The sequence below is a fragment of the Otolemur garnettii genome, unplaced genomic scaffold, assembly GCF_000181295.1.
Source record: "Otolemur garnettii isolate 467f Iridium unplaced genomic scaffold, OtoGar3 scaffold00005, whole genome shotgun sequence".
Taxonomy (NCBI): Eukaryota; Metazoa; Chordata; class Mammalia; order Primates; family Galagidae; genus Otolemur; species Otolemur garnettii.
This window is the reverse complement of record NW_003852400.1, coordinates 36,120,391-36,147,319: the sequence shown is the minus strand read 5'-3', so window position 1 is coordinate 36,147,319 and position 26,929 is coordinate 36,120,391. Positions and strand designations below refer to the sequence as shown.

Here is a 26,929-nt window from a genome sequence, read left to right as displayed (position 1 = left end):
AGATGATTTCTTATTCTTTAATAACTATATTCTATATGGACATTAATTAGGAGAATTTCCAGTAAGAAAGAACAATTCAAGATGATTTGAGCTGGCTTCAGGCACAGTCTGTGTTGCCAGACTCCAAGTACCAGGTATGCCTGCATTTAAACAATCGATAAAGGGTGATAGCACAGCAATTGCAAAGGCAAGATGCAAACACAAAGTTAATTCAACTCCATCATTCTCTGGGACCACTTGGAATTCTAATTTGTGTTTAAAATTTAGTAAATGCAAATTTTAATTCATACAGGAAATATTTGACTGAATTTGAATAATAGCTTGAAAATTGAAATTTATTCTGTTTTAAAGCTAATGACTGAATCATGAGAATAATAATAATTACTGATTATTACATGATTATCACAGAAAATAATCTTGTTACATAAGAGGGTGGATGTTCAAAAAATGATCAGTTGTGATTGTCAGATATGCTAGGCTGGCCACTGCCTGTGCTGATTCAGACCACAGAAATCACTGTAGCTCATTGAAACAGGAAGCCATTAATAATCAGGTGTTAATTGGCCTACAGACATTTTGGGAGGGCTGGACAAGCAGGCTGTAGCCAGAATCAATTCCAGCTCCCAGAATGATTTCATCTCTGATGTGACTGAGGGAAACTACATCCCCACTGGTCCATGGCAGAGCCTACCTCCTTGCCCTGATACAGTCCAGCAAAGTAGAGACCTCGGGCCACGCCTCCCACACCACTACCTGTGTCCAAATCTAGGTATCCTGCAAGTGCAACTGATTGGTGGAACCCATCTCTCCTTCCCCACCTGTAAAGGAGGAAGGAAAAGTTGTTATTTTATCTTCCAGTGTCTACAGTATAGGTGGCTTCCCTAGGATGTTTGGGGTGGAGTTTGACCAGGCTGGCTCACAGCATCTTCTACATCTACCCAGCCGAGTCTCTACACTGGGCCTTCTGGTCTCTAGAGGGGTAAGGACCTCTCCTGTTTGGCAGCCAGGTTGTGGGCCAGGCTTGCTTCTGGGGGAAAACAGGTGCCTCTATAGTGAGTATGTCCAGCTCAGTTGTTCTTATGCTGTTCCATTCCCCTGCCCAGGGAACTTCTGTACCTAGGCTCTTCCACATGGAATCTTTTGCTGATGTGTTGGAAGTATTGTGTCCAAATCTTCTCTCCATCAGCTCAGAACTATCTATTGGGTAAAGGTTGCTCCCAAACTCCCATAGCTCTTTATAATGCCACTCCTAATTTCCACCCCACTAAAGTGCATGCATCTTCACCCTTAGAATTATTCTTTTAGAGTAATTATTTTTCAGGGATTCTTCTCAATACATATTTGTAGATTAAATATAATTTTTGTCCTCAAGGAGTTTTCACTGTCATTTTCATAACATTAAAAATCCTCTGGCTTGGCGCCTATAGCTCAACCGGCTAAGGCGCCAGCCACGTACACCTAAGGTGGCGGGTTCGAATCCCCAGCCCGGACCCGCCAAACAACAATGACGGCTGCAACCAAAAAATGGCCGGGCGTTGTGGCGGGCGCCTGTGGTCCTAGCTACTTGGGAGGCGGAGGCAGGAGACTCGCTTGAGCCCAGGAGTTGGAGGTTGCTGTGAGCTGTAATGCCACGGCACTCTGCCCAGGGGGACAGCTTGAGGCTCTGTCTCAAAAAAAAAAAAAAAAAAAAATCCTCTAATTTGTATCTATGCTTGGGCCCCGAAACCTCAGCTCTCCTGTCCTTTGTGAGGGCAGTGAGTGATAGTGGGTGATTTTGAGACCAAGGAGTAGGTTCGACAATGACTGGCCTAGAGAATGGCACTGTGGGGCTGGCAGGGCTGGTGGTGGCGGCAGGATGCACCTCTCTTGCCATGGAAGTGCCAGGTGAGGCCCAGCCTCCTGCAGGAGGTCTGAGGCCTTGTCTGTCCTGTAACCCACACTGAAGGCTGAAGCTCCCCTCATAGGTGGGAGGAGAGAGCATGCGACAATTAGAACTAAAGAGGCTGGATTTCTTTCTGTTGCAGCCTCTTCATAGCTGTGTGACCACAGACCAGTCACTTGCTTTCTCTAGGAGGGATATTACTTAGAGTGAAGATGGGTCTTACTTTTGGAGTAGTGGGACTGGGAAAGAGGTTGTATAAAAGGAAGCAGGAAGCAGGATTGGTGGCACTGGGGAATTTCCTTCTGGATTGCTTCCAGAAGAAATCCCTGAGACAGCAGGGACTATCAGCATGGCAAGCTACACTGCACTCTATCCCACCCTGCCCCATGCCACCATCCAGATACTCAGAAACGTGTCCAGAATCCTGAGCCCCAGGAGGGAGTGAAGCCAAGGATGGGCTGTGGGCCTGGCAATATCCCGGTTTCTTTCCCCTGCCCACTAACTCACACACCACTCTTCTGAAGCTTTGTCTGTTTGCCCCTGCAGCTTCCTAGTGTCCTGAACTACACTTTATTTCTTACACTAGCGACAGATAGTTTGCTCCATTATTATTACCTTCAATGGATACAGAAAGTTTCATTTCCTCATGTCTTGTTGAAATGAAACCCTTTTCCTAAATCCATGGTCTCTTCAAAGCCGTTTCCCAGGGTCCTTGACATGCCACATGTTCAGTTATATGCATGTGCATACACACACACGCACACATATATTTGTATGTGTGTGTATATAATTTATTTCTTCCTGGGTTCCCATTTGCCAGAATAACAAGGCATCTTGCTGATGCCTCAAACCAGCTAGGAAGTCTCTTCAAAGAAGAACATGATCAAGATTAGACTCTTCTCTAAAGATACAGTTAATTCCAACCAGCACATTAAGATTCTGAAGTTCAGACCACATTGTGAAATGTGAATCGATGTGACGTTGTCAAACAAAATGACCTGTGGGCCTGGGAGGTTGGTGCTTGTAGGAAGAGGCCCAAGTGTGCATCTTAATCTTGATTTCCTTTGGGAATGTTTCCTCCATTGTGTTCCTGACCCTGATTATGTTCTTGTGCAATCAAAACAGCTCTAGACCCCAGGGCTAGACAGTTCTTTCTTCTTTCTTTCTTTTTTTATTTACATGGGACAAATTGTTGTTGTGTTGCTTTTGTCAGTGACAACTGTTGGGTTTGGGAGCTATAAGTGTATGTGTGTGTACAGAATGCCACCCTAAGAGGAAGAAATGGATTGGATTTAAAATCCTGCTTGGTGTATACATTGTTCAGTGCACAGCAGCCTTAAAAATCCAAAGTTCAGCATTCAGAGTTTGATCTCAAAATGGCACGAACAATCCAATAGGTAAGCACAGATTTCTTCATTTATATCCATAATCTCAGGATATTATGAAGCCTTTAGCCTTAAGAAAATTTCAGCTGGGATTTATATTTAACACTCCGCTTATCTTTTATTTGGCTTTAAATGTATAGTAGGGACTGTATAAGCCAGGTAATAACAGAGGCTCTGAATTCCAATGTAGAGTCTGTCTTTCCCGGTCCATAAAATGATTTGGAAACTTCTCTGCTGTGTATTGTCATAGCCATTTTTTGGGATCCTGAACCACAACATAGTATTTAAAGTATCCATCCATCTCCATATGTGGGCTTCACTCAGACTCTCCCTAAGCTCTCTTTCAATTTCTTTAGCTCTGTACTTCAGTGAACTGCAAACAAACAGATCATTTTCCTGGTGGTGATAAGGCTGTAATAGACTTTACTTCATTGCCTAGTGCCCTTCAGATATGCTTCCTACAAAACTTTTCAGCAGAACAAATATAGTTACTGAATTTGGTTACTGGTACACAATGAAGTAATAGCTAAATAACACAGTTACACAGTTATAATATAGTTAAATCATGCAGCAAGTTGCACACAATAGAAAATGCAGTTAGGCAGAGAGAATGAAATTAAGGGTTAGAGGTAAAAGAGAGGATGTATCTTTAGATGTGATTTGAAATGAAAAGCAGACACCCTGGGAAGGACATACAAGATGCCACCGGATGATGCCCGAGGAAGCTGCTTCTCTTATCAACTAAGGCAAGACTAGGTAGGACACCAGGAAGGGCACAGCCCTTCTTTTCCCTCTGCACGTTCACTCTGATTTAGTCCTATTACCTCTTCCTCTTTCCTGGCCTTTTCAATTGCTAAATAGCTGATCCTCCAGTTCTCTTCTGATTTATCCTAAGCACAGCAAACCAGTTGTCTTTTACCACTGCTCTGTTATATCATTCTTTTCCAAGTCCTTCAAAGCTCCTTATTACTCACTGAGGTAGAGTAAGTACCACTTTCTTAGCCTGGGACTCACAGCCTTGACATGCTTTTTGTTCTAGCCCTGCTACTCAAAGAGTGGACCAGCACATTGGCATTGCCTGGGCACTTGCCAGAGATGCACAATCTCAGCCGTGCCTTGGGCCCATGGAATAGGACCCTGCATTTTAGCAAGATCCCCATGCAATTCACATCACAGAGACTGAGAAGCATTGCTCTCACCAGACTAAATATTCATACATGTACCCGCTACTTCCTATTTCTGGCTTGTGTCTGTGCAGTTACATCTACGTTTACTCCATCTTTGCCTTTATGGTGGGATCCCCTTATGGTCATCTGAAATGTTACCTAGAACCTCCCCCCATTATCTCATAGCCAGGAAGCCCAAACTTCGGGATGCCTGCCAAGCCCTTTATAAATCAAACTGCCCCCAATTAAGGAATAGCTTATACCCCTTGACCTGGCCCTTTTGGCCATAGAGGATTGGTCTATGGTTGAGTAATTAACACTAGAGCAGTTTATCTAGTGGCTGGCCTGTAACCCAGAATGTGGCCATGTGAAATGTGAGGGGGGACAATAAAATTTGCTCTCTACATTTTAGAATTTAAATAAGGCAGTCAGCAGCGATGGCTGAAACTGAACTGGCAAAGAGAGTCAAGGTTCAGAGAGAGGTCATGTGCAAACTACAGTTAAGAGGAAACAGCAACTTTGAGTAAGCCAAGTCAGTGGGGACAGGAAGACAGAGCAAACAGGCAGGTGTGGTCAAAATGCCATGAGAGAAAGAGAGAAATGGAGAGAAGAAGGGATTTCTAGACCTGTTCAAGTTCATGAGAACTTTCCTCTACTGGGTCATATGTTCTATTTTTTCTTCCTATTTTTTTTTATTAAATCATAAACACATAGATCATGTATACATTAATGCATTAATGGGGTACAATGTGCTGATTTCATATAGAATTTGGAATGCTTACATTGCACTAGTTAATCTATCCCTCACCTCATTTACTTAATTATTATGTTAAGACATTTATACTTAATAGATCCAACATGTACCCTTGCAATATGTACCATAGATGTGGTTCCACCATTACCCGTGGGTCATATGTTCTCATAACAATGTCTTCTGATCCTCATTACTGGAGAAAATTTGCCTAAATTTCTGTTCCCATTTCAATAAGATTGTGTCCTCCTGTTCTGAGTATCTAGCAAGGTGCCTGCTTAAAAAATAGTGGTAGGATTGAAACAAATTGAATTCTAGGGAAGCAAAAGCACTGTGGTGAAGAGATCTTGGGAGGAAAGGGATAGGACTTATCTTTATTAATAAGGGCAACTGAACTTATTAGAGTGGTTGGCATTTAGTTGACATCTCTGGTGCAGTGTACCAATCAACCCAAAGAGCCACAAGCCAGTGTATATTTTTAAAACAAGCTGTTCAGTGTCATAGCAGCAAAATTAATAATCCCTATCTCTCAGTTGATGCTATCTCATCAATAAAATAATTTCTTGTAGTTAGTTGAAGGATACAAACACAGGTTTCCAGTTGGTCAACAATCTTCCTTCTTAACCTTTAATCTGCTCCAGGCTGTTCCTACAGATTACAGGACAAGGATGTTCTGAGAATGATGGGTCTCGGCAGATTGAGGGAAGCAGCTTCATTGCTACTGTTTGGAGGGCTGTCACCCCCTGAAGGTCAGTTTGTGAACGTGTGGACATTTAGACATGGCAGTATATGCAAGGGACCTAGGTTCACAAAGAGAAATGGTTCTGTGTAGGCATGTTTTTCTTTCCGCGTGGGTGATCGAGCTGAATCTGAAGAGCGTCATGATGGTTGTTTGGAAGGAAGGCAGAGAGGGGGCCCTAATTTTTCATGTATGTGGGGATTTCTTTCCCCTGTCTTAACTCCCTCTTGGAGAACATTGCCCTCCCAATCTGGAGGTTTCATCTGCTTTTAAGCTACAAGCTTCTTCTTTAATGGCTTTGTGACTCACAGGCCCTGGGTGATGGTTGCTTTTTCTGTGTATAGAACTATAATCCTTCTCAATTATCAAAGACATAAATTACTATTATTTCCTTACCAGATCGAACATCTTGCTTAAATATGTGAAAGAAAAATTGTTGGTTGTCTGGTGAATTTTCCTCTTGGAAAAACTGCCTATTCTTAATCTACAAGTTCAATGAAAGTTCAAAAGTTTATCAGTGCAAACTCTATATTCTAATAATTCATCAACCAGCTTCTACATCTACATCAGGAGACTCTAGGTTGAGACCTTTTTTTGTCTCCTCTCAAACAGCACATTTCCTGGGCATATTACAAATACCTATTGATCATAATCAGAACACAGATGGTATGAGAGAGCTTGGCTGACACACAGGCCCTGATGTCAATCACAGGAACAAATTGATTTTGACTGCCTGGCCACAATTCTTCTACCCCAGCAGATTTCTATTCAGTGCTGCTGTTTGGAGAATTTTGAGCAGACAGCATTTCTGAAGGAGTGTCATAGTCCAAAGTTATTGTGGAGGTAAACTTGATTACTGTGAAAAGGGTGATTTTAATGTACTTCATTCTTACCTTTACCACAAGAAGGTCAATATCTTTCTCTGGTGTTGAAAGAGCTCTCACCAATTTAAAATGATCCTGATTTATGTCTGCTAATTAGGAAAAAGGAAAATACTAATTTGCAATTTTCTATGACAGTATAAAGTGCATTACTGCTTTTCTTCAACTGGGATTTGTTATCTTACTCATTTTTTTAAATGAATAATTTTCATTGAAATTGTTAAAGTACTTACACTTATACCATCAATCTTTCCCTTGTGACTTGGGTGTAGATATGTATCCTGGAGAATGATGTAGAAAGAGAGAGGGGTCAATACTCCCAAAAGCTATTGTGAGTGTTAATATTCTCTGTGAAGCCAGGTCAGAAAGGACTTTGACAATATCCATTCTGTCCATTGCTTTACTGCTTCATATATCCAGGCTGCAGGTGCAAGTCCTATAAGGAAAGGGTTTGACTTCATCAGGGAAGGGGTGTGGAATATGAACAGAGAGTGGCCTGGGGACCAGTCTGTTCTTCCTTTACCCCAACCCCTGGCTCCAGACTGGCATATTTCCCACCTGGTTCCTCTCACTTGTCATTTAGACATCCTACATCTTTTCTCCTGAATTTTCCCCCACCTATTCTTGCTCAGTGATGGTGGGAGGGGAGCTAGATGACAATGCTTTCATGTGACTTGTCTTTGAACATCTATCTAAGCCTGCTTTGCAGCCATTGTTGAGTATACCAAAACTGGGTATTACACTCATTTTGCTCCATAGACTGATCTAACCCAACTAGATGCTTCTTTTCATGAATTCAAGTTAAGAAACACACAGTCTGTGACCAGATAATGTTGGTGCTTGAAATCAATAGCCAGGCAGGCCTGATGTAGCCATTTTCTACCATTTGTGTGCTAACGAGTCCACGGAGAGAACTTATCTGTGGAGACAAGCAAGAGATCAAAGCTGGCAAAGAGATGAGAGATCTGTGGCCCTTGCCAGGAGCTGAGAGTAACCCTGGCTCTGGGGTTTGGTGAGGCCTGGTGAGGCTTCCTGTGCCCTATTCCTCTCCCTCTTGTCCTGGCATGCTCTATGCCTGCCTGTGGTGCATCTGAATAGGTCCTTGTTTTTCTTAAACTGGCTCAGATGAGTTTCTGTTCTTCACAACCAAATATCCTTTGACTTGAGTCTCTTGCTAGAGTGATTCAGATGGGGAGTTTCAGTTCCTTCATTTACCTAGTCCAGTGCCTGGGCACTCTAGGACATCACGGTGCTCTCTCTCATCTAGCTGATTCCAGTCCCTCAAGAGAGACTCTTTGAGTGTTTGAGTCTGTCACCTTTAAAGCCCTCCACACTCATCCTCTGATGGTCACCCCTGCTCTCCTGCACTGACCATTCCCTTAAACTGTTCTGCTTTATTCATTGTTCCCTGAGGTAGGTTGATGTTTGAAACACATTTTTTTGCTGTTTTTTTTTTCCCCATTGAGAAATGGAGTCTGATTCCCATTCCCTTGAATGTAGGCTGGCCTTCTTGATATGCCTGAAAACTAGAATGTGGTAGATGTGATGTTTGGGTCTTCCCAGGTTAAGTCATAGGAAACCTCACAACTTCTGCCTATGTCCCTCCAGATACACCCTCAGAACCTTAAGCTGCCTTGTAAGAAATTCTACTACTCTGAGGCTGCCATCCTGTGAGAGGCCCAAGATATGGTGGGGAGATGAGAGAGAGAGAGAGAGACAGATTCCAATCACCAAACTTATAAGTTCCAACAAACTTTTAACCCATCTTGGAAATGGACCCTAGTCTCAGCTGATATGATTTAGATCACAGATAAATCACCTCACTGAGCCCTTCCTGAATGACTGAGACACAAAAAGTGTGAGCAAAAGAAAAGATTTATTTTAAATCACTAAGTTTTGAGGTAGTTTGTTACATGCCTAGATAACCAGAATATTCCTAGTCATCTCAGGGGTATTGCTGCCTCCTTGCCTTCCCTTGTGCCATTCTTAAGCCTTAGGAACCTTCCTTCGTTTCCATCTATATATCCCGTGGAGGTCAGGATGAGAATCTCCCTTTCTGAGAGGCCTCCTGTGATTACTCATCTCTTTTATAGCATGTTTGGTCAAAGCCACTCCTGGAACCCGTGGCTTATGCAGTCCTGGGTGCCTCTTTGGTGTGTTTTGTACTGTACATTCCGTGCTCCTTTTTAGAAATTTTAATCCCTCTGTGCCTTGGCAGAGCCTTGGACAGAAAGGATTCAATCTATATTGAGTTTCTTAAACGCTTTTGTCTTGAGGCTAAATACCCCTAATCACTTTAAGCCAAATTTATATTGGTACTATTCAAAGGTTTGTTTGTTCAATTATACATTTTCACTTAGGTATTTAGATTAAATTAGGTGTTTATATTGAAGTACTTTCTATATTTTATTCTTAGATTATGTGTAGACTTTAAGCTGTTGGGATGGTTGGAGAAAAATCCCAAGGAGCACAGAAAGAAAATCCTATGTGGTATAAGTAATGTGCAGAATCAAGTGACATACTGTAAGTTTGTTTGCTTGTCAACACATGCCAGTATCATTTATGGGAGGTCAGGGTCAAATTCTACATTGATAGTTTTATTCTAGCTCGGAAGAGTGAATGCCTTTTAATCATTTTACCTCTTTCTAAGACCTGTTTTGTTGGACTCCCCCCAGCCTACCAACATGAACTTTCCCATGTTCTCAGGACGTTTTTTTCATTTTCATTTCCAAGTACCCTTTGGTTTCTCTTTCAGACACAACATTCTTCTTTGCAGTGTTCAGAAAACTCATTAGCATCCAACCTAATTGAGGATTAGGCAGAGTAAACACGTATTCCTCAGAATTGCCCTGCACCAAAGTAGAAACAGAGTTCAAGCAAAATGTTGGCCCAGCATCCAATGATTTGACCACTTGAGTTTACTTCCCTTCTATCAAATGCAGATCACATCTTCCTGTAGTTTTTCTCCTATCATCGATTAAACTCTTATCTTCAATTCTTAAAGGATCATTGTTTCCTTTTCTGCATACATCCATTTGTTCTTTTCTTCCTGGTGAGTACTTGCCATCATTGTATGTGTACCATTCGTTTGTGAAGTCATCTGCTTGCAGATTTCCCATTTTTCTTAATGTAACAATCACGAAATCAGGAATATGATCGCAGGAGAACCAAACTGAGATGCAGAAATCTTTTATAATAGTGCAAAAGAAAGAGCAAGGACACTGTTAAAATGTTCTGCTTCTTCACAGATTCTGTTAAAAAAAAAAAAGCTATAAAGCTATTGCACTCCTCCCTAGAAATTACAACTGTATAAATTCTAACTTTTCCCTGATACAAGGAACATTTACTGCATTCTATTCATGTTCATAGGTCGTGACTAAGATAAATAGATTTTAGAGAAACGCTGATGTGGGTGTGCTCCAAGTGGGAGGAATTTCATGTTCCAGTCTCCCCGCCGAACACCTAGAATGTTAGAGACTTTGTGAAGTTCACGCTTGCCTCCTTTTAAAGGAGCATGAGACTGAGGTCATAGCGTGAGAAAGCTCTGACACGGCCGTGTGAAGGAACACGGATCTGAAGAGAGGGAGCAAAACAAGCTGAAGTGAGAAGTTCAAATGCATGAGGGTATTCTTACAAGCAAGAGGCACTTGGGGGGTGACTTTTCTAGAGGAGGTGACTGATAAGCAACTCTGCAGACAGGAACACTTTCTCTTTCTCCCCAGTTGTCACAGCGCGCACACACATACACACGCGTGTGTGCACATGCATGCACACAGAGCTTGTTGGTACTTATACCCAGTCTGTCAGAAAGTCTTTACTCTTCTTCATCAGAATCCTGGATTGTGACACAGTCTTCAGTTCCTTAGCAACAAACTGTCCTGTCACCCTTGTGAAATTCTGGTCAGCTGAGAAGACAAGGGGACGCTGAACTGTGATGCAGAAAACCTTCCTTTAATCATGAATGTGTAGGAATCAGTATAAGAAAGACAGGTCAAGAACGCTGCATTTGAACAAGAGGTTTTTTTTCTTTTTTTTCTTTTTTTGCAGTTTTTGGCTGGGGCTGGGTTTGAGCCCGCCACCTCCGGCATATGGGGCTGGTGCCCTACTCCTTTGAGCCCCAGGCACCGCCCTTGAACAAGTGTTTTTGATTAAGGTTTACGTAGCCACAGAAGTCCCCTTTAAGTTCCTTTTTATTGAATAATTTCCCTTTGATCCTTGAGTAACTAAAAGAAACACCGGCACTTGACATTAACCTGGGACCGCCCGCCCCACTGTAGGACTCCTTCCCTGACGGCTGTGGGGCTGGCCTGGCAGCACCTCGCCCAGCACAGCCTTCGCACATTCCTCTTTATTTCCCAGCTGGGTCTTCCCCCTCTCATCTGGTTGGGGATGGAGGGCAGTCGGCTGAAGCGTGCATACATTCTATGTGTACTTTATCTTTTCTTGTGATCCACTTCAAAGAGGCCAGTCAGGAAATGCTGACGACACTGTGAGAAGCTGTAGATTATCTCAAGACTTCGGGCCTACAAAAGGGCAGAGATCGCCAGACAGTGGGGATGCTGAGAATTCCAGCTCATCATCTTTCTGTGTTCTGTCTGTTAGAAAGGATGCAGAATTTTTTTTTTTTTTATTTTTGGCTTTTTAGATAAAGCCAAATCATTGAAATGAGAACAAAATTAAAAGAGAGAAGTGCAGAATTCTTTTAAGAAAGGCAGATGAATAAAGACAGAGAGAAGCCTAAGATAGCAACGATTATTTAAACAACTCTGAGCGCTTTTTTTTTTTAAAGTATCAGTGCAACTTACCTGAATTCCCAGTCTCCGTATTTAAATGTCTGATCAGTCTTTCAGTTCTGATACAGACATGATGCTTGAAGGCCACTTCATAATGGTTTACCCTAGTTCAGATTATGTGCAATCCAGGGGAAAATCTGCGTTCTGTGCAAAAGCAAATAGAAAACACATCTGAGCACAAATGAAACCGTTACCGGGTCCCCCAGGCTCTCGTTCTGTTTGTCTTGGCGCTTTTTCTTTAGCTGCCTTTGGTTTGACGGGGTGGGGAAAAACAAGGACCACCACCCACAAAATGCTGGGCAGAGAATGAGGCCTGGGGGAAGGGACAACATGAGAAGATGTGGCATCCTTCAAGGGCTGTGTGCTGCGGACTTCATCGCAGGGGCAGCTGCTGGGAGGCTTCCTCCGTTCTCACCGATGGCTCTGCTGAGCGTGTGTCAGGAGGTCTCTGACCACTGGCGGGAGGGAGCCCTGCTCTCATCTTAGTCTCTGGCAGGATCCCACTCAGTGGGTAATGAAAAATGGCATTTGCACAAAGTGGAGAGAAAAAGCATTGTTTCTACAGCACATTATACTTTGGACTGCTCAGGGAACTACATTTCACATCCTGTGAAAAGAGTTATCTATGCAACTGACTATGCATGGCAGAGAAGTTGCAATGTGTCTTTAAAAGAGATGTCTCCACACTGAAAAAACAAAAAAACCCCAAAAACCCCCTATCTCTGTCTCTCCTGCTCCCCACTGACAGAATAGCTTGTGTTTATAAACAAATCCACTCAAACCCTTAATGATGACCTAGAATAAACATCTGACATACACTAGCTTTCAAGCTCTCCTATGTTTAGGCATGAATTGTTCATTTCTGTGCCTTTTGTATCCAGCCTGAAGGAAAGACAAATGATACAAGGGATGATTTACATTATCAATGAGGCAGAGGTTATGCCTGTGTTTATCTGATCTTCTTTTATTGTATAACAAACAGTGAGATAACCAGCTTGGTGCACAATGCCCATTCAATTTGAGGCACCCACCCCATTTCCATGTTGACTTTAATTTTAAAACACATTAAAAAGACAGGCCCTAGTGTAGTAATACAAGGCTCCTTTGGTTCAGGCAGGCATGTATAAAAGGGATGGCTGCATTCTCATTTAGTGTCAAGGCTTCCTCCCATTCACCCTCTCCAGAAAGCCTGCAAGGACATTGCAATCGGGTCTTTCCTTAAATGTGACAAGAGAATTAATGTTCTATATTATGAAAATCATGTGGATGTCCACCTCTGGTTGACCCTGCATTCTTAGCAGAGCACTGGAAACCTGGAACAAATTCACCTAGCATCAGAGAAGACCACCAGGAATATGTGTGAGTTAGGGCAACAGGTAACTGTTTTTCCCCTAAGAAAAATCTTGTTGTCTCATGAACTATCAGTCTTGCCCAGAAGAGAATTATATGAAGCCAACCAGAGGCCTTGAGGAGAACCTGTACCCATTTGAACACAATGCCCCAAGGTTGTATTCAGCATGTATCCCCATTGGGAACGAACTACTCATTCTCATGTAGCAGAAATTGCGCTCTGAAGCGGGGGAAGAAAAAGCTAACTTTTTAGCTGTCTGGGATCTGTCTAGTGCTGGATGTACCAATCTTCAAAGCTGTCTTAACCCCACTGCAGAGGATCCCTGTGAGAATTGTGGAGATGTGGTGGTGGTAGATGTGGCGCTGGTGCAAGATGAGGCTGTGGAGATGGAGTGGCAGTAGCGGTGGGAGATAAGCCGGCCTCAAATATCAGGTCCCATACCCTTCTCTGAGTTGGCTCAAAGAATATGGGGGAAAGTTTCAGTTCTGGGTCAGATGAAAGAAAAACACTCCACCTATTTGCTCTGATTAACTGCAACTGTAAAACCTGGACAGCATGTATGGGGACTGCAAAAGGTAAATATTATTAGTACCAAGTAAACTTAGGGAAAAGACCAGAGTCTGGTGAGTTTACTGCTGCTCTCTCTGAGATCTCCCATCCTGAATACAGCGTGGCCTGAAAGCCAGAATTGGGCACAAGGGAGCAGAGAAAGCTCCAAGAGAAGTTGGTTGAAGGGGTGGGAAAGGAAACTCCTGACTTTCAGGAAGAGTGCAAAGTCCATTATTTCTTTTTTATTTTCTCTGTTCCCTCACATGCCAGTCCCCAGGCAATCTCTTAATGGCAGCGATGGGAACAAAGGAGGCAACCAAGAGCAGAGTAAATGAAATCGAAAACAGAGAAATAATAGAGGGAAGAAAAGAACCCAAAAGTTGGTTCTTTGCAAAGATCATTAAAACTGATGGGCTTCAAGTAAAGGGGGTGGGAAAGAGAGAGAGAGAAGAGAGAGAAGACCATTACTGACACCAAGAATGAAAGATAAACTACTGCTATAGATCTCACCAACAATAAAAAAAAAAAATCAGGGAATACTATAAGCAACTCTATGCACATAAATTCAACAACTGAGAAGAACTGTACCAATTCCTCGAAAAGTCCAAACTACCAAAACTCTCAAGATAAAATAGATGACCTAAATAGTTCTATACCTATTGGAAAGATTGAATCTGTAGCTAAAATTCTGCTGGAAAATACACACTGTATGCTTGTTATCAAAACATGTACTCCATAAACATATACAAATACTATGTACCCTTAATAATCAAAAATTTACAAAATTCTACTGAAAAATAAAATCCAGGATGCATTAACTGGTTAATTCTCTCAACACTTAAAGAAGAAATTAGACCAACCTTATGTAATCTCTCCTAGAAAATGGAAGAGGACAGAACACTCCACTATTTGTTAGAATTCTTTCTTCTTTCTAGCATTATTAAATGTTTTAAGTAAGCATTAAATGCTACAAATTTTCCCCTAAACACTGCTTTACTTGCATCTGCATCTTACAAAGATGGATACAAAAAAGGATGATACAAATAAATACAAAGATAATATGTGCACAAATATAAAGGTAACACAAAAAAGAAAACTATAAATCAATATCCCTCATTAACATGGGCACAAAAACTCTTCGACAAAGTATTAGCAAGTCAAATCCAGCAATATATAAAAATAATTCTACCATGACTAAGTGTAATTCACTATATTAACAGTCTAAAGAACCCAACTCACACATTCATTTCAGAAAAAGTATGGGACAGAATTCAATATCTGTTCATAATAAAAGATCTTAGCAAATCAGTAATTGAAGGGAACTTTTTCAAACTAATGTATACCATCTCTAAAAAAAACTCATAGTAAACATCATACTTCATAGTAAAAGATTATATACTTTGTGGGCGGCACCTGTGGCTCAAAGGAGTAGGGTGCCAGCCCCATATACCGGACGTGGAGGGTTCAAACCCAGCCCCGGCCAAAAACTGTTAAAAAAAAAAAAAAAAAAAGGATTATATACTTTGTTTTTAAGATAGGGAACAAGACAATCTCCACTCTTACTACTCCTGCTCAACATTGCGCTGGGAGTTCAACTGAACACATAAAGACAAAAAGATATAAATCATATAGATTGGAAAGGAAACAATAAAAAATGTCTGTTTACCCATGACATGTATGTCTATGAAGACAATTCCAAGGAATTTATAAAAAACCTCCTAAAACCAATAGGTGAGTTTAACAAGATTGTAGGACAAGATAAACACATATAATATTGCAATTTAATATACAATTCAAAAGTAATTTTAAAAATAATTTATAATAGCTCTGAAAAAGGAAACATTTAGTTATAAATATAACAAAACATGAGCAGGATCCACTTGCTAAAAACTACAAAATGGTGATAAAAGAATAACAAAGACCTAAATAAATGCAGGGACATGTCCTGTTCAAGGACAGAAAAACTCAATTCTGTAAAGAGATCAATCAACCTAAAATTAATGTACATGTTTAACACAATTCCAATCAAATTCCCAGTTGGAATTTTTCTAAAATTTATACGGGGTTATCCTTTCTCTCCTGGGTATTCTTGCCCTTCCCCTGTTCAAGATCAGTAGACTACATATACATGGGTCTATTCTGGGTTCTTTCTTCTGTTCCATTGACCTATATGTCTGTTTTTATGCCAGTACCACACTGTTTTAATTAATCACTATAGCTTTATAATATATTTTGAAATCAGGAAGTATGATATCTCCGGTTTTGTACTTCTCTCTCAAGATTGATCTGGGTCTTTTGTGGTTCCATATGAATTTTAAAATTGTTATTTCTACTTCTGTAAAAAAAATGCTACTTAGGATTTTGATATGGATTGTACTGAATCTGTAGGTCACTTTGGATAATAAGAACATTTTAACAATATTAAGTCTTCCAATTTATAAACATGAGGTGTTTTTCTATTTACAAGTTAGGACAGTTAAGTTCACAAACTCATCCTACAAAAAGTGCTACCTACCTCATTGATGAATACCACTACAATCATCTTTGAAGTACTCCCCTTGGGAAACTATGCAGTAACACTAGTGCCTACTCTACCCTTCAAAGCAATTTTGGAACTCTTTCTGGAATGGCCCTCAGAGTTATTGTCACATTACCCTTGATGTCCTGAATGTCTTCAAAATGTCTTCCTTTCAATATTTCCTTTATCTTCAGGTAAAGAAAAATATTGTTGGGGGCCAGATAAGATGAGTAGGATGGTTGTTCCAATATAGTTATTTGTTTACTGACTAAAAACTCCTTCATCGACAGTGAGCTGTGAGCTGGTACTTTGTCATAATACAAGAGCCATGAGTTGTTGGAGAAATGTTCCAGTTGTTTTGTCTAACTTTTTCATGCAGTATTTCAGCAATTCCAAATAGTAAACCTGGTTAACTATTTGTTCACTTGGTACAAATTCATAATGAATAAGCCCTCTGATATCAAAAAAGTTTAGCAACATCATTTTGACTCTTGATTTAGACTGACAGAACTTTTTGGTCATGGCGAATTGGCTGACTACCATTGTGCACTTTGATGTTTTGTTTCAGAATCATTTGGGGACATCCATATTTTATCACCAGTGATAACATGACCCAAAACATCATCTTGCCTCTCCCAAAAGTCTGGGCAAATTTCAACTCTCCTTTGATTTTTTTCATTGGTGAGCTCCTTTGGGACCATTTTTGCACACCTTTCTCATGCCAAGATTTTCAGTTAAGATTTACCTAACTGTTTCTCTGGGACATTGGTCTTGGTAATGAATTTTGGGAAAGGAAATAAAAAAAAAAACAACAACAAAAGCAAAAATACACAAGTGGGACTACATCAAATTAAAAAGATCCTGTATAGCAAGAAAAATAATCAATATAATGGGAGAAAATACTTGTAAGCCATATCTGATAATAGGTTAATATCTAAAGTGCATACAGAACTCATGCAACTGAGTTCTATAGCAAAAAAGAAAATAAAAAATTTAAAAAATGATCAAAGGTTTAACATACACATTTTCCCAAAGAACGCATACAGTGATACCTGCACTCTCATGCTCATGGCAGCCTTATTTACAATAGCCAAGATATGGAATCAGCCAAATCTAAATATCCATCAATGGATGAATAGATAAAGAAATGTAGTATTTATAGACAATGAAATATCTACTATCCAGTCTTACAAAAGAAGAAAGTCCTGTCATATGGTGACAACAAGGATGAACCTGGAGGACATTATCCCAAGTGAAAGAGACCATTCACAGAAGGACAAGTCCTGTAAAATTCCATGTATATGAGGTATCTAAAAAAATTAAACTCATACAATAGAGAGTAGGATGGTGGTTGTCAGGGGTAAGGGGAAGGGCAAATGGGGGGTTGCTCTCTGATGAGTATGAAGTTTCAGTTATGCAAACAATTAAGTTCTAGAGAACCCTGTACAATATTGTGCCTACAGTTAATGACACTGCAATGTGCATTTAAATCCTTAAGGTGGAAGATCTCATGTTGTGTTGTTACCACATAAAAAATATAAATCTGTTATAAACAGTAAAAGATTAAAAAGTAAGGACATTAAAATCTTCTGTGGAAAAGCAAAGCAATTTTGAAACAGAATAAGGTTGGAGGAATCCCACTACCCAACAACAAGACTTATTATAAAGCTATGTGATCAAGACAGTATGATACATGTCTTGACAATGGGATGGGCACATAAATCGAACAGAACAGAGTCTAGAAAGAAACCCCAATACATACGGCCAATTGGTTTTTGAGAAAGGTGCAAAATGTTCAATGGAGATAAGATAATTCTTGACAACAAATGATAATTAAATTATTGAATATCAGGATGCAAGGCTGGAAGCAGTGGCTCACGCCTATAAACCTAGCACTCTGGGAGGCCTGGGTAGGTGGATTGCTTGAGCTCGGGAGTTTGAAACCAACCTGAGCAAGAATGACACTCCATCTCTACTAAAAACAGAAAAATTAGCCAGGCATTGTGGTGCATGCCTGTAGTCTCAGCTACTTGGGAGGTTGAGGCAAGAGGGTCTCTTGAACCCAAGAGTTTGAGGTTGCTGTGAGCTATGAAGATGCCATGGCACTCTACCCTCTGTGACAGAGTGAGGCTCTGTCTCAAAAAAAGAAAAGGAAAGGAAAGGAAAGAAAATCTATATGAAAAAAAAAAATGAACCTTGACCTAAAGCTCATACCTTATATTAATAGAAAAATTAACTCAAAATGGATCATAGATTTGAATGTACTATGTAAAACCATACAACTTTTAGAAGAAAACTTAGAGGAAAAATCCTTATGATCTGTTGTTACATGAAGACTTTTTAGGTATACACCAAAGACAGGTTGCATTACAAGACTTTGATAAATGGCCTTTGTCCAAATTAAAGACTTTCACTCTGTAAAAGACGCTACTAGGAGAATGAAAATTCAGTGCACATACTTGGAAAATATGTTTTCAAATTACGTCCCTGACCAAGGACTTACATCCAAAATACATAAAGAACTTTTAAAACTGAACAAGAAGAAAACAAATAACCCATTAAAAAACGGGCAAAACTTTTGAACACATCACCAAAGAGGACAGAAAGGATGGAAAATAAGCACATAAATAGGTGCTCAGCTCCATTAGCCGCAAGGGAAAAAAGAGTCACAAGCACAATCGGATACTTCAACACATCGAATAGAATGGCTAAAGTAAAAGAAAAGTCCTGAGAACACAGAGTGCCAGCCAGGATGCCCAGCAAAGGAAACAGTCACTGCAGGTGGGAATGCAGACTGGAGCAACCACCTTGGAAACAGTTTGGCAGTTTCTCGTAAGGCTAAACACATACATACCATATGACCCAGCAGTCCCACTCCTGGGTGTTTACCCTAGAGAAATGAAAACCTAACATTTGTATAAAAGCCTATACATGAATATTTTTAGCAGCTTTCTCCATAATTGCCCAAACCTGGAAACAACCCAAATGTATCTTCAATGGGTGAACGGGTAAACAAACTGTGGTGCATCCATACATTGGAATATTTACCCAGCAATAAAAAGCAGCAACTTGGATGAATCTCAGAGGTGTTTGAAAGGCATTCTGGACCAGAACCGGTGTCTCGCGCCTGTAATCTCAGCACTTTGGGAAGCCAATGTGGGAGGATCCGTTGAGGTCAGGACTTCCAGACCAGCACGAGCAATTCAACAAGGCTCTGTCTCTACAAAACGTAGAAAAATTAACAGCTGAGTGAAGAGGTGTGTGCCTGTGTTCCCAGGCTGAGGCAGAAGGATTGCTTGAGCTCAGGACTTAAAGGCTGCAGTGCTCTAGTGATCTATGATCAAGCCACTAGTCTGGACAGTAGAGTGAGAGCCTCAAAAAACAAACAAACAAACAACAACAAAAACCCAGGTATTCTGAGTAAAAGAATCTAATCTCAAAAGATTATATCCTGGACAATTCAGCTTATATAGCAGTCCCCCAAAACATAAAAATATACTAATAGAGAACAGACCAAAGGGCAACCCTGAGGGAATGTTTTTTGTGCAATGGAATTGTTGTGTATCCTGTTGGTGGTACTGGTCATATGTATCTATATGGGATCTATCTCTTCATAGACATACACCCAGACAGATACAAAGCCAATTTTACTGTGTAATGATTTAAAAAATAATAATCTAGGGCTCACACCTGTGAGGTCTTCCCTTGGTGTCCTCCCGATCCCCAGCCATTCTTTTAGGGGCCCAGACCTTCCCCTTTTCTCCCTGCCTGAGGTCAGCCTTCCAGCACCATCCTGTTTCCTTCCCTGTCTGGTCATTGTCCATGCCCTGGTCCCTTGGGCAGGCTGTGCCTGGGCCTGTGGCTTTGCTCTATACTCTTCTTGGTCAAGAGCAGCCATCACAATCGATTGGCTTTTCAGCCAGTTTCCTCAACAAACAAGCAAGCTACAACCCCAAACAGAATCCCATCTTGATTTCTCTTTTTCTCTCACCTTTCCATCTAGTTTGTCAGTGAGTAATGCCAGTTCTGCTTTCAGAATAGATCCCTAACCTCCAGCCTAGTCACTGTGGCTGTCTCCATCCTTGCCATCTCTCTTTCACCTCGCTACACTGCCAGCTTCCCATGGGGTCTTTTTGCTTCCACTTCTTCCCCACTGGTGCCCATTCTCCAAACAGCAAACAGAATGATCCTGCCAAAACAGAAACCATGTCACTTCTCCAGCATGGTCCTCCCAAATCCTCCCAGTGCGTTTAGAATGAGAGCTGAGCACTGTACCTCGGCCTGGCCCTGGCAGCTTCCTGGATGAGCTCCCTCCTCCTCCTTCCTGCTAAACTGTGCTCTGGCCACTTGGAGGTTTGCTCCTTCCAGGATATGTCACACCGGTTCCCACTTCAGTACCAGTTTTCCTGTCTGGACCTAGCTTTGCCCAGAAATCTGCCCAGTCGCTGCTTGAGACAGGTTGAAGACTCAGCCCTAAAGTCACTTCCTCTGAGAGAGCTTCTCTGCGTATTTGTTTTAGAAAGCTCGCCCAGTCTTTCAGTGTCTCTCCAACCCCTTACCCTGATTTATTTCCTCCCAGCACTTAACTACCCTGTACAAAGCTGGCTTTCCATGGTGGCACTGAATCCGGACTCCTCACCAAGGACCAAGAGGGACTATGTTGTGGTCTGGTTCTCACCCACCTCTCTGATGTCCTCGCCCCCTGCTCTGCTGTGTCACTCCTGCACGCGCTGTTCCGTCTCCCTGAAGTGCTCTTCCTCCACACAGCTTTCCGGCATCCTCTCAGGGCACGTGTCCCTTAATCAGAGACCTTCCTTGACTACCGAGTGCTTCCTCACTCTGCCTTCCTCGTACCCATTTTATCTTCACAGCATTTCTAACTCCTGGTTTGGGCATATTTCTTTGTCTGTTATGCGTTGCCTGTCTCTCTCTTCTAGGATCTAAGCCTGGGGAGAGCAGAGTTCACTGTGGTCACAGCTCCACTCACACCCACATCTGTCTGAGGACGGCTGGGTACATGGACGTGCTGGGACCGTTCAGAGCTCTGGGGAACCCCTGGTAACATGACTGTTGTTCCACGTCCATCTTTGTAATAAGCTCCGCTTAAGCTCCATTTGAGCCCCGACCCAGAGACAGTGCCCAGGACATAGTGGGTGCCCAGGAATATTTATAAAATGAATAAATGAATATTAGAGGGGTTTTGATATTTAAAAGGACGTTCCAGTTTTTAAGGGGAGCTTTGCATGTTTTAAAACCCAAATACAGAGTAACTGGTATGAATTATTAATGCAGAGGGCCTTATATAAAGGCTATTTCTTTTTTTTTTAATTTGGCATCTGATTTTATTACATTCACCCCAACTCTAACAGCCAATATTTAAGATCCACAACTCAGCATGGAACAATACTTGAGGTAATTCCATTCCCCACCTCGGAGGTTATGCTGGTTCTACTTATCCCACCATGTGTTCTAAGCCAGCTCAGTAATAGCTAAGAGTCCCTTCTCACCCAGCTTTGCTGGTGCTGTGGCTCCCTCTTCGGCAGCTGTGGTCAGAGGCTGTCTGTGCTGGATACAGAAATTGCCACGACACTGGTCACAGGCCACCTGCAGCATCTCTTTTTCCTTAACATCCCTCCTTTGAGCCCTGGTGTGTGAGAAATCTTCTTTTTATTCTTCCCAGGATGATAGAATATTTGTAGTCTCTATCCATGTGATCACCAACCACATCTGGTATCTCTCCCTCTTTTTTTTTTTTTTTTAAGAGATGGGGCTTACAAAGTGGGCATACTGGGACCCAAACATCCTTCTTGAATGCAAAGGACATCTGTGTGAAGCACGTGTTCTTTACAGAAATCTTGTTTACATGCATCACATTTTAGTGGAAGAAAATCTAGCTGCTTGCAAGTTTTTTCTGAACAATGCTGGCCCCAATCAGGAAACTCCATTATGAAATCGCTGTTCAAAACACAGATGGCAGAGTTGTGTATCACCTGGCTTTTGTTGGGGACCAGGGCAGCTGCAGTGGCAAGCAGAAGGTGGTGGAGATGGGACAGTGGGTGCCCCTCTCCATGGGCAACAGCCCAGGGACCCAGGCAGCATCCGAGGGCTGAGCACATCCACTGCACAGGACAGGCTGAGGCTCTTTCTAACTTCTTTGCCCTCCTTGTACCTGGTCAACATTTCTCTGGCTTCCTATGGTTCTTGGGATCACGTGTTGTGTTTTAGTGGGGCCTCTGCCCCTTCTTCAGCCTCCTGTCACTTGCACTGGGCCTCAGCCCCACACACTTCTTCTCTCAATTTCTATGTGGACATTCCCTCCACACCCAGGGCCTCTGCCTGGGCTACACTCTGGGGCCCTCCTTCCAGTAGTTAGTCTTCCCCACGTCTCCCATCTCAGCTCAAGCCTCAGTAATTTCAGGGAAATTCAGGCCCCACGACGTGCCCTCCAGTCACCAGGTGCCTCTCCTGCGCACTAAGGGTCACAGCTGTGACGATCATGTGTTTATGTGACACAGAATAAGGTATTTGTATGATGATTCAGTGAATGCTCTTGGGAGGAAGGAACTCTGGCTGCCTTTGTTCCACCATTAAATTCCCTGGACCCCGGTACTACCTGGAACAGAATAGACTTTTAATAAATATTTGCGGGTTGGAAATGCTAAATAACTCGTGATGCAAAAGCTTTTTGCTACCTTTTTGTATAGCCTGCATTTTAAGATAAAGGTGACTATTAGAACAAAAGTCAAAGTAACAGATTAAGTACTGTTAGGAGAAGAAAGACTTGGTGGTGTAGAGGGCAGGACGTGGGGCCGGTGGGTTTCTAGGGGCGGAAAAGGGAGGTGGACTTCACAAGTGCTGAGACCTGTCCCTCTGGCTGCAGCAGGCTTCCTCGTTGTTTGAAGGTACAATGGGGCCAAACTTTCAAGCCAGGAACACAGCTGGTTGCTTAGATTTTTTTTTTTTTAATGACTTTATGTGGAATTTTCTTTGTGTCTTTCCACTAAAACTCAAAGGATAAGAAGAAGAATAGAAGAGAGCATTGATATCAGTTTGACACAAGGTAAGCTTTGAGCAGGCCGCTGGGGCCCTCTGTGAGCTGCCTGGCCTTGTCTTTGTGGGGGTTGGGAGGGAGCTCCGTAGGTCGAGGCACCTCTCCTTGTTGGGGATGGCGTGGAGGTCAGTCAACCCTCAGCTAGGGGAAGAGAGACAGCATCCACCTGGTGACCTTTACCATGACTTTCCACCTAGACAGTCCTTAGAGTTTACACCCATGCTTTCTGCTAGTTGAAGCGGCAATCTCCTTCCTTACCTAACCTTTGCTAAAAAGACCAAGTCAGTGTTTGCCAAGCACACTTCTCATTGAAATCTCATGGGGAGACTTAAGAATACCGACACTGAGGACCTAACTCATACCAGTTAAATTCGATTATCTAGGGTGGGGTCCAGGTTTCCTTATATTTTCAAAGCTTCTAGGTAATTCTGAGCACAGCCGCCTTCAGATGTGTAGAGCAATAGGTGGATTCCCTTTTTCTGTCTTTTCTGCTGTTCATTCCATCTCCTCAGCCTTCTCAGATAGACTAATGAGCAGGACACATGTGGCAGGCAGACTTCTGAGACAGCCACCCATGACACTGCCTCCTGACATTCCTGCCCCTGTGGGAACCCTGCCCTGGACTTGGACTCAGGTCAGCTTAAGCATCCAGAGGAAAATGGCCAACACAGCTGGAACAGTGGGAATGGCAAATTGCCTAATCTAAACAATGAGTGATAAATCTGTAATTATCAATGGCCTTTGCCAGTGCAGGTCTCGCCCCTCAACTTTAACCTGCCCCAGTGGGGTTGACTGAGGACTTTCCACGAGCGTCCTGCCTGGAAGCTCCTTCAAGTCTTCTGGTTCTGCCCTCCTCCTCCTTTTCATCTTCTCTGGACCTTGGCTGCCTGCCTGACCTGGGGGCTGGCATCTCAGCCTCTGCCTCTCTCAGCTGGAGCCAGTCCTCTCCGGGTAGAGCCAGTCAGAACAGTATTCTCTGCAGCGTGCTTATCTAGATCCTTGTTATGTTCATTACCAGAGTGTGAACTCATGCGCCAGGGGCAAGATCTTGTCGGGAGCCCTGGCTCTGATGGCAGAATCCTCTGGCACAGCCAGTGTGCCCTCCCTGAGAGGGGACATCAAACCAAGCCTCCCTGACCACTCTTGGCATTTCTTTAGTGAAACTTGGATTGCCAGGCAATCGGTGTCTGCTCCTGTGAGCCTCTCTCCAGCATCTGGGAGCTGCTCCCGGGATTCTTTTCCTTGTCCCCAGCCCCTCCAGCCCCAGAGGGGCCAGCAGTCCTTTTGTTGGTTTGGCTCTCCACTTAGATCACTGAAGTGATTTCAGAGCCAACTGGGCAACACTCAGCATTTCATTTACGTCTTGGCAAGGTTACCATGTTATTACTTAACTGTGCTGCTGCTACTCAATAAGTGGGAACTGATTGAAATAACCACAGGAGTTGCTGGATTCCCCTAATTTTAGCACAGAGTTAAAGCTCACTCCCACAGTTGAAAGTTAAAATAGGCTGCCAGCCCACAGAAATGCCCACCCACCACACCTAATTGTCACCCCATGGATGCCTGTCACAAAAGGCAACATGGGAGGCTGGAGAGAACGTTCTCAGACGCAAGGCTCTTTTCCTTGGCAGATGCCGGAGGTCATTCTGGCCGGGACCGATTTCTATAAGACCCCAAGTCTGTGGGGATTTACATGGTGGCTTTAGATATTTCTGTTTCCTTCACGCTTTGTGTAACAGGCTCTCCACGTGGAGAGTACACATCAGAGCCACTGCAGAGAACAGAAACTTCTGTTGGGGTGCCTGTCGAAATGACTCATTCTTGTAGTCCAGATGTGGCGAGAGCAAAGCCCGTGAGCAATCTATGTAATTCGGGAAGCAGAAAAATGAGACAATCCAAACTAACTTGCTTTTTTTTGGTTCCATGGCACTCAGCCACGACCCAAATGCCACAAGTGGAGGAACAATTTGGAGTAAAAAGCTTCTTGTATAACCGTCTCCCCACACCCCCCAACAACTCCCTGATATTTCGTTTACTTCCTAGTATTAAAACCTATGTACTGCTAGATGTGTTTTGAAGACTTCTGTGAGACGTTGTTGCTCCTGGAGTGCCCGCTGCTTCATGTGTCTCTTTATCGTGTAGTTTCATGTTACCCTGCACCTATGTTAAGTCATAATCTGCCCTTTGTGTCTCGGCACGGCAGAGTTTATTGGACTGTCAAGGGCGAGGTAGGGGAATGGAACTGGGGGATTAGAGAAAGTAAAAAGCTTTGTCCGAGAGGTGTTCCCCAGAATCCTGTCCAGCGTCCATGCTCACCCTGTCCAGGGCTCCTGGACAGCTGGACTGCACGGGGCCTCTGCCCCTGCTTTTGCCACGTTCGGCATAATGAAAGGCATCTCTTCCCATGCTTCTTTCTCTCCTCCCCCAAATATCCAGTCACTTTCTGTGGCCTGTAGGATGAAGTCCACATCCCCGAGGCTTTCCCGTGGTGCTCTAGCTGGCTCCTAGCGACACACCCGCCTTGGGAGCATTGGCCTTCCGTGAACACACCTTTGTCGTCAGACTTGCCATCTCCTTAGCACACCTGTTCAGACTGGCCTCAGTCAACTCGTAGCCCTCCAGAGCCACATCTTCCCTCCTTCTCTGCACCTTCTGAGTCACGTCCAGCCTTCCTACCTAAGGCTCACCTCATGGTCCTGCTCCTATAAGGGGCCTTTCCTATTTTTTTCCAAATACCCAAAATATAGCATACTGTCCACTTTTTTTTTTTTTAAGTCTCTCTCTGTCAACCAGACTAGAGTACAGTGGTGTGATCATGGGTCACTGCACACTCAAACTTCTATGCTCCAGCCATCTTCACAATTAACTGTGCCTACCAGTGTGTGTCATCACACAGCTAATTTTTCTGCTTTTAGTCAAGATTGGGGTCTCACTATGTTGTTCAGGCTGGTCTTGAACTCCTGGCTTCCAGCAATCCTCCCTCCTCAGCCTCCCAAAGTGCTAGGATGATAGGCCTGAGACACACCATACCCCAGTCACTTTTGCATTTCTCCAAGTACATTTTGTGTAATCATCATGCAGGCAATTTTCTTTTCATCTAGACCCCTTGAGAGTCCTCCACCTATAACTATTTTCTAATTGCTTATTTTTGTAGGATCAGTATTTCAAGTACCCCAAAATGTGTACTAGAATATAGATCCAAGAAAGGACAACAGAGAGAAAAAAAAAAGAATGCACAATTTTGTCTACAACTATGATGGTTTCAAGGTTATCTGACTGCTTTCTAAAATCTAGCAAAATCTCCATTTTGGGAATTCCTGTGTGACAAAGTTCCACTGCTGTGGTGTTGGGACTACTGGCTCATAGAGTTAGAGTTCTTGCCTTCCAGGAAGCCATCATGGTAAGAAAGAGACTTGGGTTGGTTCATTTTCTTTTTCCTTTAGCTACAGGAAAATCAAGTCCATGACCACACTCACTCTCACATTTACCGAAACAGGCCAATCTGAGAACTAAACAATGAAAATGAAAATTAATCAGGGACTCCCATGGGCCTCACATATGGCAGTTTTGAATTTGTTATTCTTCTTTTTACTATCCTAATTGTTTTTCTTACTCATTTTCTTTGGTTGAATACGCAACCGTTAAAAAGTGAGGGGAGTGGTAGGGATGGAAATGAACAAATGCCTGGGAACAGTGAGACATCTACAGAAACAAAATTAGGAAGGAAGGAAACAAAAGCAGTTTCAGCATCGCTGTGCGGGGCCTGCAGACCGCTCCTCACAGGTAACAGGTGCTTCCTTGGCTCACACAGAAAACAGGCGCTGGTCCTCTGATGCTGCTAAGGCAAGTTAGATCAGGCACAC

The 26,929-nt window shown here is 42.7% G+C and overlaps 1 protein-coding gene across 1 annotated transcript; it reads left to right on the top strand.

The window, feature by feature from the left end:
* The first annotated feature begins 1,799 nt into the window (after positions 1-1,799).
* On the top strand, positions 1,800-26,391 carry CUNH5orf64 (chromosome unknown C5orf64 homolog). The gene is given in 3 exon segments (XM_012811121.1): positions 1,800-1,884; positions 9,581-9,759; positions 26,263-26,391. Coding segments are annotated over 3 exon segments (393 nt in total).
* The last annotated feature ends 538 nt before the right edge of the window (positions 26,392-26,929 follow it).